At 36.2% G+C, this 18,998-nt stretch overlaps 1 protein-coding gene across 1 annotated transcript in view; it reads right to left on the bottom strand.

The window, feature by feature from the left end:
- Positions 1-10,504: 10,504 nt before the first annotated feature.
- CDH8 (cadherin 8) overlaps positions 10,505-18,998 on the bottom strand; it is a 501,032-nt gene continuing 492,538 nt past the window's right edge. Inside the window, exons 11-12 of the mRNA XM_078149450.1 lie at positions 13,652-13,903; positions 10,505-12,601 (exon numbers count right to left, since the gene is read on the bottom strand). Coding sequence (XP_078005576.1) covers positions 12,108-12,601; positions 13,652-13,903 — 746 coding nt within the window. The 3' untranslated portion in view covers positions 10,505-12,107. The remainder of the gene's footprint in view (positions 12,602-13,651; positions 13,904-18,998) is intronic.

Below are 18,998 nucleotides of genomic sequence, written 5' to 3'. Positions count from 1 at the left end.
CTCTAGGGAATCACTCTTCAATTTAGACTCTGTGATGTGTATCCTTCATGACAGTAACACATATCTTTGGCAAGCATGTGTTTCCTTGTTTTATGCCTCATTTGCTATTAATAAAACAAAGTTATCTATGTTTTATAAGACTTAAATTACTTAGATTTTTGCAAAACAGATTGCAAAGTCCCTCATGCTTGGCTTGGGGATAAGATAGAGAACTATTGGCAGTTAGGTGAAATAGGAACTGGCTAAGTCACCAGACTTAATCATTAATGAATTGATGTCACTATGTAAAGATACCATCACAACTCTTTGATTATCCTTATGCTGTTTACATTGTGATTGTTTTCATCAATAATTAGGATGATATACTTACCAAATTTAGAGAGAACATAAAGCTGGGAGGAATAATTAATATTTTGAATGACAGAATCAGGATTCAAAAAGATCTTGACACACCAGGATATTAGGCTAAATCTCATAAGAAGAAATTTAATGATGATAAATGTAAAGTCTCAGACTAGAGTTAAAAAAAATAAATTTCATAGATAGAAGATGGGGAGTTAGCAATTCAGAAGAAACAAAGATCTGAGGTTTTCAACAAACTATATGTTCATTATGAGGTAACAATGTGATATAACATGTCAAAAAGCTAATTCAGTAGGATGTTCTATTAATAAGGCATAGGATCCAGGATTTAAGTATGTAGTAGTTCTGTATTCTGTCACATTACACTGAAGTATTTTGTTTGACTCTAGTTATTTTGGTAAGGACATTGACAAATTGGAGAGCATCCAGGGAAAGGAAGGCGAACAGGAAGGTGATGGCACTCAAGATCATTCCATGTTAGATTATTATTTCTCTGAGTGTTTTTAATCATTTTTTGGTATCTCCAGCGTAGTGCCTATCACAGTGTAAGGACTTAATAAATTCTTGTTGATTTGGCCATAAAAGGAACTGATACTAGTGAGCTTAGAAAACAAAAAGACTAGGTGAAATATGATTGTTTTCTTTTTTCTCATGCATCTTATTTATTTGTTTGTTTGTTTGTTTGTTCATAGTTTCCAACATTTACCTCTACAAGATTTTGAGTTCCTAATTTTCTCCCCATCTCACCCCTTCCCCCACCCTGATAGCATGCATTCTGAATACCCATTCCAGTAATCTGCCCTTCCTTTTATCTCTCCCCCTTCTTCTCTTATCCCCTTCCCCTTCTATTTTCCCATAGGATAAGATAGATTTCTATACCCCATTTCCTGTATTTCTTATTTCCCAGTTACATGTGAAAACCATTTTTTATATGTGTTTTTAAAACTTTGGATCCCGAATTGTCTCTCTTCCTTCCTCCACACCCACCCTCATTTAAAAGGCAAGCAACTGGATACAGGTTACATATGTGTAGTTACGGAAAACACTTCCACAGTAGTCATGTTGTGAAAAATTAACTATATTTCCCTTAATCTTATCCTGCCCCCCATTTATTCTATTCTCTCTTTTGACCCTGTGCCTGCTCAGAAGTGTTTGCTTTTGATTACCACTCCCCCAATCCGCCCTCCCCTCTATCATCTCCCTGCTCTCTCATTACCTTCCCCCCTATTTTTCTATAGGTTAAGATAGAGTTCCATAGCCAATTGAGTGTGTTTGTTATTCTCTCCTTAAGCCAAACCTTATGAGAATAAGATTCACTCATTCCCTCTCACCTTCCCTGTTTCTCCTCCACTATAAAAGCCTTTTCTTGTCTGTTTTATGTGATATAATTTACCCCATTTTACCTCTCCCTTTCTCCTTCTCCCAGTATAATTCTCTCTCACCCATTAATTTTATTCTCCAGATAACACCCCTTCATCTTTAATTTACCCTGTGCCATCTATCTATCTATCTATCTATCTATCTATCTATCTATCTGTCTATCTATCTACATACATATATCTCCAAATGCCCTAAAACTGACAAAGGGGTCATGAGTTACAAATATTATCTTTCCATGTAGGAATGTAATCAGTTCAACCTTAATAAGTCTCTTAATGATTTCTCTTTCCTGTTTACTTCTTCATGTTTCACTTGAGTTTTGTATTTTAAAATCAAATTTTCTATTCAGCTCTGATCTTTTCATCAAGAATGCTTGAAAGTCCTCTATTTCACTGAATTTCCATTTGTCCCCTGAAGGATTATACTCAGTTTTGCTGGGTAGGTCTCCTTTGCCCTCTGGAACATTATATTCCATGCCCTGTGATCCCTTAATGTAGAAGCTGCTAAATCTTGTGCTATCCTGATTGTGTTTCCATAGTACTTTAATTGTTCCTTTCTGGCTGCTTGCAATATTTTCTCCTTGACCTGGGAACTCTGGAATTTGGCTACAGTATTCCTAGAAGTTTTCCTTTGGGGATCTCTTTCAGGAGATGATTGGCAGATTCTTTCAATTTCTATTTTGCCTTCTGGTTCTAAAATATCAGGGCAGTTTTCCTTGATAATTTCTTAAAAGATTATGTCTAGGCTCTTTTTTTTTTAACCATGGCTTTCAGATAGTGCAATAATTTTTAAAATTATCTCTCCTGGATCTATTTTCCAGGTCAGCTGTTTTTCCAATGAGATATTTCACATTGTTTTCCATTTTTTCATTCTTTTGGATTTGCTTCCAATTGCTGTATTCTAATTTTTAAGGAAGCTTTTTCTTCAGTAAGGGTTTGGACTTCCTTCTCCATTTGGCCAATTTTGCTTTTGAAGGCATTCTTCTCCTCATTGGCTTTTTGGACCTCTTTTGCCATTTGGGTTAGGCTATTTTTTAAGGTATTATTTTCTCAGTATTTTTTGGGTCAAGCTGTTGACTTGTTTTTCATTATTTTCTTGCATCACTCTCATTTCTCTTCATAGTTTTTCCTCTACTTCTCTTACTTGTTTCTTAAACTCCTTTTTGAAGTCTTCCATGACCTGGGACTGATTCATATTTTTCTTGGAGGCTTTGGATGTAGGAGCTTTGACTTTGTTGTCTTCTTCTAGTTGTATGTTTTGATCTTCTTTGTTACCAAAGAAAGATTCTATGGTGTGACATTTTTTGCAAGGCTTCGTCATGATCCCAGCCAATTACTTGAGTTTTAAACTCTTTGTTAAGGTAGGGGTCTGCTTCCAGTGTGGAGAATGTACTGTCCCAAGCTTTAGGTTTTGTGCAGCTGTTTTCAGAGACACTTCTAGGGACCTGCAAACTTTCAGTTCTTCCAAGGTGATATGATAAGGGGGGAGGTGTTTACTCCTTTCCTGGCCTGTGCTCTGCTGTATGAGTGACCACAAGCACTTTTTTCTGCCTTGCAACTATGAAAAGGATTTTCTCTGTGCCACCACTACAAGCTCCACCTCTACAAGCTCCACCATGCCAGCACTCCTCCTTGCCTCAGAAGTGCCACCCAGAACTTTGACTCAGCTCCCAGCCCAGGCAAAGCAAGACATTACTGCCTTAGCACTGGCAAAGAGATCCCTGCAATCCCCTTGTGATCAGCCACCCAATTCCCACCCAGTCAGTGGGCTGGAAGCTCAGGAGGCAACTGCTGCCCTGGGGCCTTGCTCAGGGACTGGGGCTGGGACCATTCTTCTCTCTCTCACTGTGGTCACAGACCTTTCCCACTGACCTTCTAAGGTGTCTTTGGTGTTTGTGGATTGAGAAGTCTAGAATCCGCTACAGCTGCCCACAATTCAGTCCTGTAAGGCCTGCTCTATGTTTGCTGAGGCCTGTTTTGCCAATGCACCCACACCTAACTGAGCTCCTCTCCCCACCTGACGTGATCTACCTTTCTGATCAACCATCCAGGCTGTCTGGGGCTGGAAATTTGTTTCACTGTCTTTTTGTGGGTTTTTCTTGTTAGAATTTGTTTAGATCCATTTTTTACAGGTATTTGGAAGGGTGTGGGGGAGACCTCAAGCAAGTCACTGCTTTCACTCCTCCATCTTGACTCTACCCTCCGAAATATAATTGTTTTCTTCAAGAATTTGAATAACTGTCATGTGGGAGAGAGATTAAACGTTTACCCCATTTCCCATCAGCTACGCTACTTCTGTTTTCTTTGGACATCTTCATCATCCCTTCTTTCCCCAGGAAACTCAATATTGGGAAATCTCACTGTTCTGTAAGAATGAATGTGCCTGGTCCTCACATCTCTTCAATACCTTCTGGTTCTGTAATTGGACCCTATGACTAAAATCTCTAGATAAGGAAGTGCCTCAGAATAGTTTTTCTCTCCATTTCCCACCAATTACTCTGCTTTTAGAGTTCTTTGGAATTCTCCATAATTCCCCTGTGGTAAATTAATAGATAAGGTCTTTCCTCTTCTGGCCCTCTTCTACCCCTACTATTTTCAGCTTCCTTTTGTTTATTGTCTTCCTCCATTAGATTGTCACTCACTGAGGACAGGAACAGCCTTTGTTTTGTTTGTATTTGTATCCCCATCATGTAGGCACAGTGCTTGGCACATAATAAGTACTAAATGATGCTACCTCTTTTGCTTCTATATATTTCTACTTGAGAATATATTTTCTTCTTATCAAACTGAAATTTTCTTCCTGTAGCTTCTGCCTATTAGTCCCACTTATGTCCTCTAGGGCCAAAAGTCATAGATTGAAATCCTTTTTCCAAATGGCAACCCTTTGAAATACTACTACTTGGTCTATAGATCAAAGAAAAATGAAAAATGACTTATATGTGAAAATTTTATAGCAGCTCTTTTTGTGGTAGCAAAGAATTGGAAACTGAGGGGATGCCCATCAGTTGCTAAATGTCTGAACAATTTTTGGTATGTGATTGTAATAGAATACTATTGTGCTATAAGAAATGATAAAGGGAAGGGTTTCAGAAAAACCTGGGAAGACTTACATGAACTGATGCAAAATGAATTGATCTGAACCATAAGAACAGTGTACATAGTAACAGGAATACTGTAATGACAAATAACTTTGAGAGATTTGGCAACTGATCAGTACAATAATCCACAATAATTCTAAAGGACTCATGATGAAAAATGCCATTCACGTCCAGATAGAGAAATGATGGATGCTAAGTGCAGATTGGTGTATTTTTGGGGCTTTATTTTTATTGCTTTTTTTCACAGCTAGGCTAATGTGGAGATACATTTTATGGGGTTTTTGAACTTCATATGTATAATGGATATTATATTTTCTGCCTTCTTAATGAGTGGGGGAAGGGTGAAGAGAGAGAATTTGGAACTTAAAATTTAAAAAAAAGTGGCATATCATATACTTATAGGTAGAAGCCATGTTGTTCCCGTGACATTTTTTTCCAGACAATCATCCTACTTCCTTCAGACAATAAAGTGATATATAAATTATAGTGATGCCTATGATCATGGTGTTTTAAAATACCCTAATCCTTATCACCTTCCTCTAGATATGTTCAAGTGTATCAATACCCTCCCTAAAATGTGACACCCACGACTGAACAAAATAATCTAAATATTGTCTTCCAGGCTAATGGTCACACTATTACCTCCTTCATTTTGGAGCCTATTCCCCTATTAATTTAGACTATGATCATATCTACTTTGTTGGCTTCCATATCACATTGTTGCTGAATATCGCTCTCCTAGTTACCTAAAATCTCTGCTTTGTCTTTTCGTCACCCAAACTGTTGTCTCATGAACCATGTCTCACTTATTTCTCATTTCACTTTCCCTTCCAAAGTACCTTGCAGATCTCCTTTTCACATTCTACTATCTAAATTTTGATGTTCTAAGGTCCCTTTTAAGCTAATAGTATATTATTCAATGATAAATCACTATGTACATTTTTACACTATAGTATTTTTTGACTAGACATAATTTGGTATGATCTTTGTTATTACAAAATGGCATGCCTAATTATTATTTATTTGAGGAGTACCTACATTTTTCAGATAAGCAACATTTTCCTATAAGATATAAAAATTTCTCAAGAGATTACCTGATAAATTCTACAATAACAAAAATGTACTCTTCTTTTCTACACTAACAGGATTTTCTATATTTTCCATAAGGTAAAATGTCTTCAAAAATAAAGAGGATTATCTCTGTATTTTCCACAATATCTGGTATACTCTTTGCACATAATAACACAGAATCACAAATTATCAATTAGAAGGAGGGTCAGAGGTCAATTGATCCAAACACTATCTGAATGAGAATCTGTCAAGTCTATGAGATTTTGAGTTCTGCATCCATGGTCAGACAGTTTCTGCTTCAACATCTTTAGTGAGGAAAAAAAAAATACCTCCTTTGGCAGCATCCAAATGTTTCAGACCAAAATTTGTCCCCTTCCAAATTCTAAAGAAATTACTCCCAATTCTGCCATCTGGGATTCAGCAGAACAAATCCATTCATTCTACTATGTTATATTCTATTAAATACCTAAAGACAATTAGCATAAATGTCTATAGCATCTCTCTTCCAGAGTAAACATATCTAGTTCCTTCAGTGATCTTCATGTGACACTATCTGCATATTGCTGCCTTCCGCTTGATGTAATCTACATTGTTATCCTCTTTTCTCCACTAAAATGTGGCATCAATTACAACATAATGCTTCAGATATGGTCTGAAAGGAAAAATACGACAGAATTATCTCTCATATCTTTATCTCCTGCTAGAAGATAAACTCTCTGAAGACAAGGAGTATTTCATTTTTTGACTTTGAGTCCCCAATACTAAGAACTGTACCTTGCTATACTAAGCACTTAATCAAAGCTTCTAGATTGATTCTAGACACTTCATACATCTCATATAATGCATCTCAAAATTTCATTTGCTTTTTGTGCTACTGTGAATAGATTAAGTGTAGTCCCAAATGGGGGATAGAGAACACGGTAGATTAGGAAGCACACAGTGGTATCTAAATTAGCAAGGGGAAGGGTACGAAGAGGGAAAGAAGTCAGTAATTAGATTTAATTAGAGAAGACTCTCCTGGTAATTCAATTCCTGCTTGGAAACCTCACTTACGAAAGGCTTCTGCTTACATTAGAACTTCATTGGAGTCTGCTAATTAACTATCAAAAGCATCGGAATAGTGTCCTATTGTGGTAAAATGGGGGAAAACCCATGAGAAATATGATTTTTTTTTAATTCAGGAGCCTGTATGACTGAACCCCAATACAATGATCAGGCATGGCAAATGGAATTTGCCAAAACAATTAATGATGAAAGCTAGATCAAGAACAACAAAGAACTGAGAATCTCCCTTTGAACAACCATGGAGGATAAGTGGAATTTTGCAGTGATCTACAGAGTTTGCAATGTTTGTAGTTTTACCAGTTATTAAGGAGCAAGTAAGTATTCACAGTGAAAAGATGAATTTCCCCTCCAAGAAAATGAAAAAGGCAGAAGGAACATCTCTCTACTATTCAACTCATTAAGCGAAATTAAGTATTCCTAGAAAATGATGGAGGAAAAGGGGAAGTGCTTCTAGGAGGAAAAAAAGGGAAAAAAATATTTAAAGAACAAAGAACAATACTAAACGGTCTCAAGGGGTCAAAATGGTAAAGAAGGTTTATCAGAGAAGGAAAGTAATAGTTTTATATACAGAGAAACACAAACAGGTTTCTAAAGTTGCCATAAAAAGAGACAAAAGGTAAACAATTAGATTTTATTATATAGCATGTGCTTATTATATACTTCATGAATGAATGAATGACTCAGCATATATATAATTCAAAAAGGCAGATAAGAGATGAATGTCAACAACTTTGTGTAATGACATCTCATTTGGTCTGTTACCAATCATTTTCACTATGTCATAGTAAGTATTCTTTTCATGTAGGTTTGGATTAGGTATTTAATGAGGTCTCTTCAAATTCAAAATCATTGGTAACAAAAATGCTACCACTTCCTTTGCTCAGAAGGACGTATTTCCTATTGGAACACAGCAGATGGATTTTTCTTGCTTTCAAAAATGGTATGCGGTTTATTCTAAGTGAAATTCTATTTTTATTTTACCCTCTTAGCATTTGATGGTTGAAAAGCTGTTATTATGTTTTTTATGGTGTATTAAATGATGAATATATAATATTGTCTCTGCTTTCCTTAAAAAAAATGAGTTGTTGACAACTTAATCTGTGTTATAAATCAAAAGGAAATTGGATTAGAAATCAGAAGACTTTTTTGGGTTCAAATCTTGTCTCTGGCATTTACTGTCTTTTGAGTTTGGAAAATTAATTTCCCCTGCCTGAACCAGTTGGCCTAAAATGGATTAATATTTGCACAACTTATAGCATAAGATTGTTGCAAATAAAGTACTTCGACAGCTACAATACCACTGCCTAAATGTCAGCTCCTATTATTAAGCATGAGCTATTTTCTGCAATGAAGAGGATGATAACATAGATTTATCAAATCCCAGCTCCTCATCGTGGTGGCCATGATTCTAATCTTGAGAATTATAAACATCATCAGCATCACACACAACTTTAAACTAATGTCCCTAAACTTTTCCATAGACAGATCAACCCCTTTTTCAATTCTATGAATTTCCTTTATTCCAAGAAAAAAGCTCAGTTAAGCAAGGGGCCACTGTATCCCCTTTTCCAGGGAGAATGGGAGTCAGAGGTGCTATTATAAATTACCAATGCAAATTATCTACAGGTTATTTGCTCTTACAGGTTAGATCTGTTTCCATTAAAACTGTCATTTTTAAGAAAGAAAATTGCGTGTTCTCATTTGTGGACCCAACAATAGCTTATGTGTTTTTTTTCCTTTTTCATTGTTGATATTCATGTTTAAAAGTTGTATAAATGCACAATTTGAAGTGACACCCACTGTTAGTGGTTACCTTATCTTTTTGACTGACAATGATGAGATTTCTGTCATGCTAGCCTCTCCTACAGTGCCAGTGATGGGATTTTTTGAAATCTTATTACTGGTTGCACTACCTTGGTCTCAGATGGAACTTTCAATCAAAAAGGCAATCAAAAGGTTATACATTCGTGAGTTTCCCTACAAAGGAGCCCTGCAAAGCAAAGGAGTGTATAATATAACTCTGTGGAAGAACCTGCTTGCCTTCAATCTATCTGTAGCTATAAACAGTAATGGGCTGCTTAGCTCACAGCACCCTCCTCTACTCTCCAAACTTTGGCCTCACCTAGAACTCAGTCCAATCTCAGTATGGAATCAGGATGTCATATTTCCTGTGCTGGTGAGATTTCCATTTCTAATGCCTCAGAGCATTACCTTATACCTAGTAGCTGATTAACAGAGATTTCCCAAGGACATATTTTACTGTCTGAAATCTGATTGGATACATGTCTCATTTCACTTGAATTGCTTATGTATACACCTTTTTTTTCTTTTCCCCCTATATTCCTAATGTTGTTGCTCAGTCATTTGTCCAGTCATGTCTATTTGTCATTTCCTTCTCCACCTTGTTTTTTTTTAGATGAGAAAACTGAGGCAAACAGGGTTAAGTGACTTGCCCAGGGTCACACAGTTAATAAGTGTCTGAGGACAAATTTGAACTCAGGAAAATATTTTCCAATAATAATTCCAATTATATTATTCCAGTTCTAATTCTAATTATTCTACTCTAAAATTCAGAACCTTGAAGACACACTATATGTCAACAGTAACTCTTCAGAAAATCAGAGACTTTATCAGTAGGCACTCTCTCTCTATTAAAGAAGATCACAAAGATAATTTCCTTAAAAATGGTTTCTAAATGTTGCTGCAGTGGAAAAAAGCACCATTGCTGCAGTGACTAAAGCTAGGGTGTTAGGGGTGGCACAGTGGATAAAGCTCTAGCCTTGGAATCAGGAGGACCTGAGTTCAAATCCCACCTCAGACATTTGACACTTACTAGCCGTGTGACCCTGGGCAAGTTACTTAACCCCGACTGCCTCACCAAAAAGCCAAAAAAAAAAAAAAACAGTATTTAGGGGTAGCTAGGTGGCGCAGTGCATAGAGCACCGGCCCTGAAGTCAGGAGAACCTGAGTTCAAATCCGGCCTCAGACCAAACACTTAACACTTACTAGCTGTATGACCCTGGGCAAGTCACTTAAACCCAATTGCCTAAAAAAAGGAAAAAAAAAAAAGAAAGCTAGGGTGTTTAGCATTTCCATTCCTAGTTAAGCTGGTCCTCTGTTTACATACACAGTAGAACAACAAATCTTACATCGCATGGCTTTACCATGTTTTCTCCTCAGGTAAAACCTTCACAAATCATGGGTTAAATCTGCCATGAAGAGGCATCTTAGGAAGATAATGAAAAGAATGCTTTACTTAACTACATAAAAATAAAATCCAGTGAAATCTTGGTTATCAAAAGAATGTGGTACTGCCATCATGGAGTATGCGATAGTGTGACAAATGTCAAATTGAGTTGGGAGGCCGGAAGTCTACTTCTTGTTCTTCCACTAATTAATTTTACCACCTCAAGTAGCCACTTCAATTCACAGGTCATACCTTATCTAAAATTCTAGAGTTCGATTCACAATTGATTATTCATTGTTCAAGGGCATGAACCAGACTGGAAGAAAAGATAAGACCACAAGTATTTATAAAAATATATTTCACAAAGTAGGAAACAATACGGGAGTTTCTCTTGATACAATACATGAAGTAAATAAACAAACAATATAGCATCAAAGCAAAGTAGAAAATTAAAATGATTTGTATGTAATACTTAAGTTTTATTATACAGTCTCCACTTCTAAATGGCAAGTTTGCAGTACAAATTGAGTATGCTTGCAGCTTCTAGTGCTGTCTTGTCTTGGAGTGCAAAAGCCCCTGTGCATAACCATGAACATTAGATAAAGAAATGCTAATAACATAAGTAGTAAAGTTATGTACAAACTGGTTCCTTCTCTAATACACTGGAGAACTATAAGCATGTTTTACTTTACTGTGTAATGTGTGGGTTTCTAAAAGGCTAGACTTTAAATATTGACATGAACCAGTATACTTCCAGATGTTTGTGCTTGTAGTAAAAACACCAAATACTAGAGTTATGAACAAAATACAAAACTGTTCAAAAGTTTCTCTGGGAAAATGTTGTTCCTGCCCTCATCAGTCGCATAAAGCTTAACTACTCAAAAGAGACTGTTAGCTTCTCTTTTTTACACATCATCTACGATCATCCTTATTTGCTCATCAAAATGTACATATATTAAACATTCATTTTATATATGTATATATATATATAAAACAATCTAAAGGAGTATTAATGGATATATATTTTTCATATATTCCCTTAATCTATAGATTACCAACCTTAATAAATAAAAGCAGTAATGGACATCAATAAAATATTTATTTCAAGGATTAAACAAATAAATTCACTCATCAGTGATAAAACCAACCATCTCTTATATAGTCCATCCATCCTGTGATACAGTTCATTTTGTGTCCTTGTGAAAGACGATGAAGTGGAAGATAAGAGTAATCCTTCTTCTAGAAACAAGCCTATTTTAATGGGATTTCTCCTCTCCCATCATTGAGTGTGCAACCCTCCCCCCACCCTTCCCTGGAATGAATTAAGAACATGTGAATATTTTAAGGCTCGACACAATATTTAAAGATGAGAAATAGTCTGTGGTTATTGGGCCAACAGTTATGTACAATGGATGGTCCCTGCACAGTAGAAGCTAGTAGGTCTTAACAATGCTCCTCATAGCTAGCATCGTACAGAAGACCAGGTATTGCTTTAAAAATTTTGGTGGCGGGATCTTTGTTGGCAATGAGGAAAAAACATGTTACTTTATACACCCTGGCAGATGATGTTATTCAGCAGCAAAATCCCTGCAGGTCCATTTCTCTACAAAAGCACCATTTGTTTTGATTTTTCCTCTATTCCTTACATTGAAGATTAACCAAGATCCCAATCTCCATGTCCGTGGTGGTCAAGTGAATATCAAATATCCAAAGACTTCTAGACACTCCACATACTTTACTTCACACTCCACAAGACTTATAAACCTCCTAACATAGACTTTTGTATTTTTTTTTTTGGTTCAACATTACAATGTAATCGATTTCATAGATGACTGGCGCTAAACTTGCCTCTAAAATAAATGACCACATTGGTTGTAACTAACAGGGATGGCCCTAGAATATTACATGAGTTTTCAGTTTCATAGGGAAGTTTATAATCCACTGTCAAGTTTCTTTATCACTTTCTCCAACTGAGTAGAGTTCTCCAAGTCTTTTGAAACGAGGACCCCATTCACTGAGGTAGTCAAAATTCTGATCTGAGTCTGATGTTGAGGACTCCAGAGAGCTGAGAGAGCCAGCCACTGAGCCTCGGCCTTCATAGCCATAAATCTGAATGGAGTCATATGGCGGAGCTGTGGGATCATTATCAGCTTCATGGAGCCTCACGTTAATAAATTCATCAACATCCACACCATTTGGAACAGGTGCAAGCCCTTGCCTGGGCATAAATTGCAGGTCAGGTTTTATATCCTTCCGGGGCAAAAATCCATTTATTCCATCTGGATTCTGTAAAGTTGCAATGTCAAAAGCTTCTGTATCCTCTTCTCCGCCTCCTTCGTCATCATAACGGATGATATTTTCCCTCACATCTTCATCATCTTTAATAATCAGGGGCTCATTCTTATGTCGTCTCAGAGTTACAAACAATACCACAATGACTGAAAGGAAAATATTGGATCAGAAACAGATTAGTCAAAACAAGGTGCAATCAAAGAAAAATATACTGATTATTTTTGAGAGAAAAATTCATTTAAGAGATCCAACAGATAGACTCATGCTCAAAGAGTGAAAACAGAATTCTGGGAGGATGTCATTCCCTGCTAGTTTCTACCTCTGGTTCTTATATTTAGACTTTATTGCAGAATCACTACATTTTATAGCAAAGGAAAACAGAAGAGGGGAACAGAAATATCAGAAAAATACTGATAGCAGGGCATATATAGTAGAGAAGCATTGATAAAAAACTTCAGTCATGAGCAGTAAGTCCTACTTTTTAACTAGTACTTTTTCTTCCTGAGCATGTGCTCATTAAGCCCAAATAAAATATTTTTCTTTCATTTTCTACTAATATCCCATCTATTTATAGAAGTTCCCTTCTAATGTATAGATAAATCATATGAAGCAGTAATTTCTTCTTATAATATGGCATGTGTATGTGTGCTCATACACATTTAATATTTATAGTGTAAAACAGTTTCCAAGTATAGATATTAAGTTTTGTACATTTTTTTCCATTGATTATAAAGTATTTGGGACAAAATGGACAAAATCAATTTCTAGCTTTGTTATTTCATATTTGAAAAAACAAACAAACAAACAATTTTTACAGGTTACACCAGAAGTCTCCAACCAGTAAGATTTATCAGTATAATGAAAAGACTAATCTGGTGGATTTCTAAGTTGATTCCCACAATCATCCCACCTATCTACCATGCCTTCCAATTCCATATTGCCAAGGATTCCAGTTTGGAATGGAGAATCTAATATATACTCTTTCTATAACTCAAGGGTGTTATTGCCTTCTCCCTAATATCTACCCCACCTCCAAAATAAAGACCATAATCTCAAGAAAAGTAGTTGCCCAAAAATAAATAAATAAATAAAGAGTTGTGGACCCCTGGTCCAGAGGGTGAGTGGGATTGAGTTACTTTCATTAATTTATAAACCTGACAGATATTGTTTATCAGCATATAAAACACAATACATACCTAGTAGTAAAATGATGCATGCTAGTATAGCTATTAATGCTCCCATACTGAGTCCAATTGGAAGTACATAAGCTTCAACATTACAAGACTGCACAACACCATCACTGCTGCAACCACAGACACGAATGGTCAGAGTGCTGGTGCTACTCAGGGGAGGGTTTCCGCTATCACTGATTATGATTGGTAAAAGATAGACTTCTTGCTTCTGGCGATTGAATCCACTATGCTTTGCCAAAATGCTGAGAGAATTATCTGGAAAAAAATCAAGATAGTGTGCATCATTTCAAAATAGTTGCTCCAACGTTTTTTGCTTTTTTTTTTTATTCTGCCATTCCAGCTATCTGATTTCCCCTTGCCTTTTGTAGAATAGCATCATTTTCATTCATTCGTTCTAAAAGCATTTATTAAGCACTTGTAATGTGCCAGGAACTGTGTTAGGCCTGGTGATATAAAGATAAAACTGAAACAGGTTATGCCTTCAAGGAACTTGTATTCTGTCTGGGGAACCAATAACCATACATACACACCACACACACACACATACCACACACACACACACCACACACACACACACACATACACACACTGAAGCATATATATTTCCTGTGACTCTTAGGGCTCCGTGATCAGCAAGGTGGTTATGGTCCCAGCATCCTGCTGCCTTTAGCAAATGACTTTTGAGATGATCCCAAGTGTATTTTTCATTAGGAGCAACACAGAATAGTAGATAGAGCACCTACCTTCACAGAACTGTTGTGGGGATTGAACAAGAAAAAGTATGTAGTGTTTTGCAGATTTTCCCATGCTATATAAATATAAACTATTACCACTATATTTATTATTATTATAATTAATTAGGCATTCCTAGAAATCTAAAGGTCTACCAGTTTCCCAAAGCACACTAAAACTAGTAATCAAGCAAGCACTGGAACTTGGAACAAGAAAAGCAAAAACTTTGGAGGCAAATGTGAGGATGAGATGTATTTGAATGCCTTGACAAATGCTCCATCACAGGGAGGTTAAACAAAGTCATTAGATCAGCCATCCTTCCTGGTATTAAAATTTCAAAGAATGAGTCACCAACAGTATGATTTTCACATCCATTAAAATATAAACATATCTATAACGCCTTGCTGATCAGCAGTCAACCTGACATGATGTGCTCATTTGTTTAATATGTTCTATGGATTTCCTTTGGTTATGCCCCATTATACAATGCTTTTGGGAAGAAGGATATCTACAAACGATATTAAGCCATGGTGTACCCAATGATCCAAGGATCTTTATTTTACATGACCTAGAAGGCAGACACAGCATGCAAAGGAACAGTCCCCAAGAGCAGACAATAAATAGCTGTGCTCTATTTGGAGAATGTCTGTGACACTTTGGAGCACATTTAATTAGCTCATGGAACATTGCTAAAAGATTTCACATGCTATAGTTCAAAACAGAAGATGAGAATTGTTCTTCAAAATGTAATTAATACAAATTGTAATGATGCTTGTGTATTTTGGTAGCTGACATTATCTGTATGTGATGCTATCCTTGCACATTTCTATTTCTTTGACATTCTATAATAATAACTTACAGAGTAAAGAAGGAATATAAAAATGAGTGTAGGATGAGATCTATCTCCATGACTGCAAAGGGAAGCATTAGGCGTTTCTAATACTGAAGTCATGACAGATCCCTCTACCTTCTTGCTTTAGAGCAGGCATAAAAAAAAAAAAAAACATTACTCTGTGTGTGTGTGTGTGTGTGTGTGTGTGTGTGTGTGTGTGTTCTTTCTTGTAAACTTCTCTAAAGACTAAGGTTGTCATTTTGTTGTTGTCATCATGTTATCTGGTTTTGGGGGAGGGGAAGAAGGACAGTAATGGTCTGCTCATTTGGAGACTGAATGGGCTTGCTTAGATCTGTTTTGAATCCCAGCAATAGGAAGGAAAGTAGTGAGATTGCATGAGGTTTGTGTAACAGGTTATATCTCTCCTATTGAAAATCTTTTTTGAAAAGAAGAGAACAAGGAGAAAAGTAATGAGGTGTCTCAATAAGAGCATGAAGCTTGTATTCAAATACATAAGGAAAAGGTTTTTCTACACACAGAGACTTTCCATCTAATTCCTCTATCTATGCCTTTACACATGTTGTTCCCTATGCTAAGAACAATTTACCTCAATTCCACCTCTAGTCAGCTTTAATTCTCTCTCTCTTTCTCTCTCTGTCTCTGTCTCTGTCTCTCTCCCTCTGTCTTTCTCTGTCTCTCTGTCACTTTCTCTATCTCTTTCTCTCTGTTTCTCTCTGTCTCTTTGTCTCTCTGTCTCTCTATGTCTCTCTCTATCTCTCTCTGGCTCTCTCGCTTTCTCTGTCCCTCTCTGTCTCTCTGTCTCTCTGTCTCTGTCTCTGTCTCTCTCTTTCTCTCCACACATGCACACACAGAGAGAGGCAGAAAAGTCACTTAACATTTCTGAGCCTCAATTTGTTTATGTGAAAAATTGGTATACTATTTGTGCTAGCTATCGTGGAGTACTCATTTGAGAAAAGTAAAAGTACGGAAGTGTACAACAGGTAGTATATATATATATATATATATATATATATTATATATATATATAATATATATATATATATATATATATATATATATTAACTAACTCACTGGGTTGTGATAAAAATACTTGGAAAATCATATATTTTCTTTGGAATGTAAGTTAGTATTCAACAACACCAACAAATCTTTAAGATCCATTTAAGTGTCCACCTGCCACCATTAAGGACATAGATGCTAGACCAGATGTAATCATCAGATCACCTAATTGGGAAATATTATCAACACCTTCTCTATTACTTGAAAACACAAGTGAAACAGAAGAGTTGCACTTTTTCCTTGTCTTTCATATATTGTGAAGTGTCTTTCCCTAAAGTTTGACTCTGTAACAGTGGCTCTTGGAGACTCAAAGACTGTTGTGGCAAAGCAGAACTCTGATAGGTCCCAGCAAAGTAGAAAGTCAGCTAAGGGCAAATAAATCCACATCTAGTGAGCCTCCTTGGTCGGTTGTCTACAGGGTGATAAATTTTCAGGCACAACAGCTATTGGAGCAGCTATTCATTGCAAGTGAAATCACAATGCAATTTTATTAGTGGCAGGAGTAGCCACAGCTAGTAGTAGGTTCTATTTATTATCCCCTTCCTATAGTTGAGGCAGACATTGGTTAAGTGACTTGCCCAGGATCACTAAGATAATGCCTAAGGCCAGATTTAAATTTGAATCTTCTTGACTCCAGATCCATCATTCTATCCATTCTACCACTTAGCTACATAGATATGGTGACAGAGCTGGAAATATTTAGAGTGGAGAAAACAAGTAAGTTACCTTTAAAGAGGTATAGTTTCAAGAGTGACAGAATTTAGATTACTGCTGTCCATTAAATTGCTCTGACTTAGTCTGTCTTATTTTATTCAGTCCTGGGTATCCTATTATAAGAAAGTCACTGATAAGTTTAAAAATGCACAAAGGAGGGCAACTAGAGAAGTGAAGGCCTTCGTGTTCTTCCCATATCAAAACCAGTTGAAGGAACCAAGCACATTTAAATGTCTTGGAAATCCATGATTTCAGAAGTGTGGGTAATGATTCCACTCACACAAATAAGAGTGTAAGATAATCAGGTTTGTTTGGTCAGGGAATCAACCGATACATGTTGTAATGATTATCATCTGTGCTTGAGATAAGGTGACGAAAAGCTCCCTAACCATTAGTGTTCTGCCAAAGTATAGTGGAAGGCCTTAGGGAGTATTCCATTCTACTTCATTAAAGGTCTTCAACCAAAGATTGGAAGACCACTTGTTGGGCATATTGTAGTGAGGATTTGTTTTCACATTTGGGTTGAACTAGATTATCTTAGAGGTCTCTTTCCCCTTTAGGAAGATAATTGAATTAGAATATGCATTTAATTTCACCTTCCCCTCACCATGTTCAAAAAATACTGTGAGGAATAAAGTAATTAAAAACAAACAAACCAAAAAAAAAAAAAACAAAGACAAGAAATAGGAAGAAACTCATTAGAAGGCAATGCCTATGGAAAATTGAACAATACATATAAAAACATACATAAACACATACACACATGTACACAAATCAAACAGAATACCATGTTTGCAGCTCAGCTCAGTTTCTATAAGTGCCCAACACTCCTAACTATTTACGGGCCCAGGCATCCTACTCTGAGCCCCATGATTCTGTCAGTACACTTCAGTCTACCTCTCCCTCCCCACAAATGCCTCAATACCCAGCAGTAATTCAGCTGAATTCATCAACCCCTAACTCCAATAACATGAATGGGAGAGTCAATAACCTAGAATGGGGGAAAGATCATATCAATGTTGAACTGGCTTAAACAATCACCAATGATTTAAATGCCTATTAAATGCCAGGCACTCTCCTAAGCACTGGGAATACAAATATGAAGTAGAAATAATCTCAAATTGCAAGGAATTTACATTTCAACACTGTCTTAACAGAAGTAGAGTAGCCTTCTGGGAAGATAAATGAATAAAAAGTGGGTTATCATGATGAGTTGTGTTCTACACCCAAAAAAGAGCACAAAAGGCACCAAAAATAAGGAAACAAATCAACGAGTGAGAGATAAAGGAATATAAAGCAACGTGGAAGAATGAAAAGTCATGTCTGAGCAAAAAAATGGACCAAGCAGAGTGAACCAAACATAACTACCGATACATAGGAGATGGCTAAGATTTTCACACAAGAAAAACAGTAAAATTAACAGACAATAACAATAACAACAACAACAACAAAGCAAATACTTCATAAGTGATGAAATGCAGTGCACAACCATTTTAGGAGAAAAAAGTCCTTCAATGAGAGGGAAATGCTATAATAACAATGTAATAAGTTATAAATTTTAACTAAAAGAACCACACAAATAATGACTAAACAACTGTAACAACCTCAGCAAAGTTTAGAAGAGGTGGAAAATCTTAAAAGAAGAAATGTTTGGAAAATGGGACAAAAATTAGACATCTCCAAGGTTAAAAAGACAAACTGGTTAATAGACAGTTTATAAGAAAGGATAGAAACCACTTCCAAAAAAAAGTATCCTCTGAAATAGATAATAAAAGATGAAATTTTGAAAAAAGAAGCATAAGGAAAAATTAACAAATCAACTAAAAATAAATTTAAATGAAAAAAACGCATAGATTTCCTATGAACCAAACTAATTGGCCAGCATCCTAGCACGCTTAGAGATAGTTGCAGTATTCCTTTCAGAAGAATGTGCTTAATAGATGGTGATGGATTGATTGAGCAATTAGTACCTATGTTACATTTGTAGTTCAA

This window comes from Phascolarctos cinereus, unplaced genomic scaffold (assembly GCF_003287225.1).
Source record: "Phascolarctos cinereus isolate Bilbo 61053 unplaced genomic scaffold, phaCin_HiC Scaffold_2;HRSCAF=192, whole genome shotgun sequence".
NCBI classification, from domain to species: domain Eukaryota; kingdom Metazoa; phylum Chordata; class Mammalia; order Diprotodontia; family Phascolarctidae; genus Phascolarctos; species Phascolarctos cinereus.
This window is presented reverse-complemented; position numbering and strand designations above follow the sequence as displayed.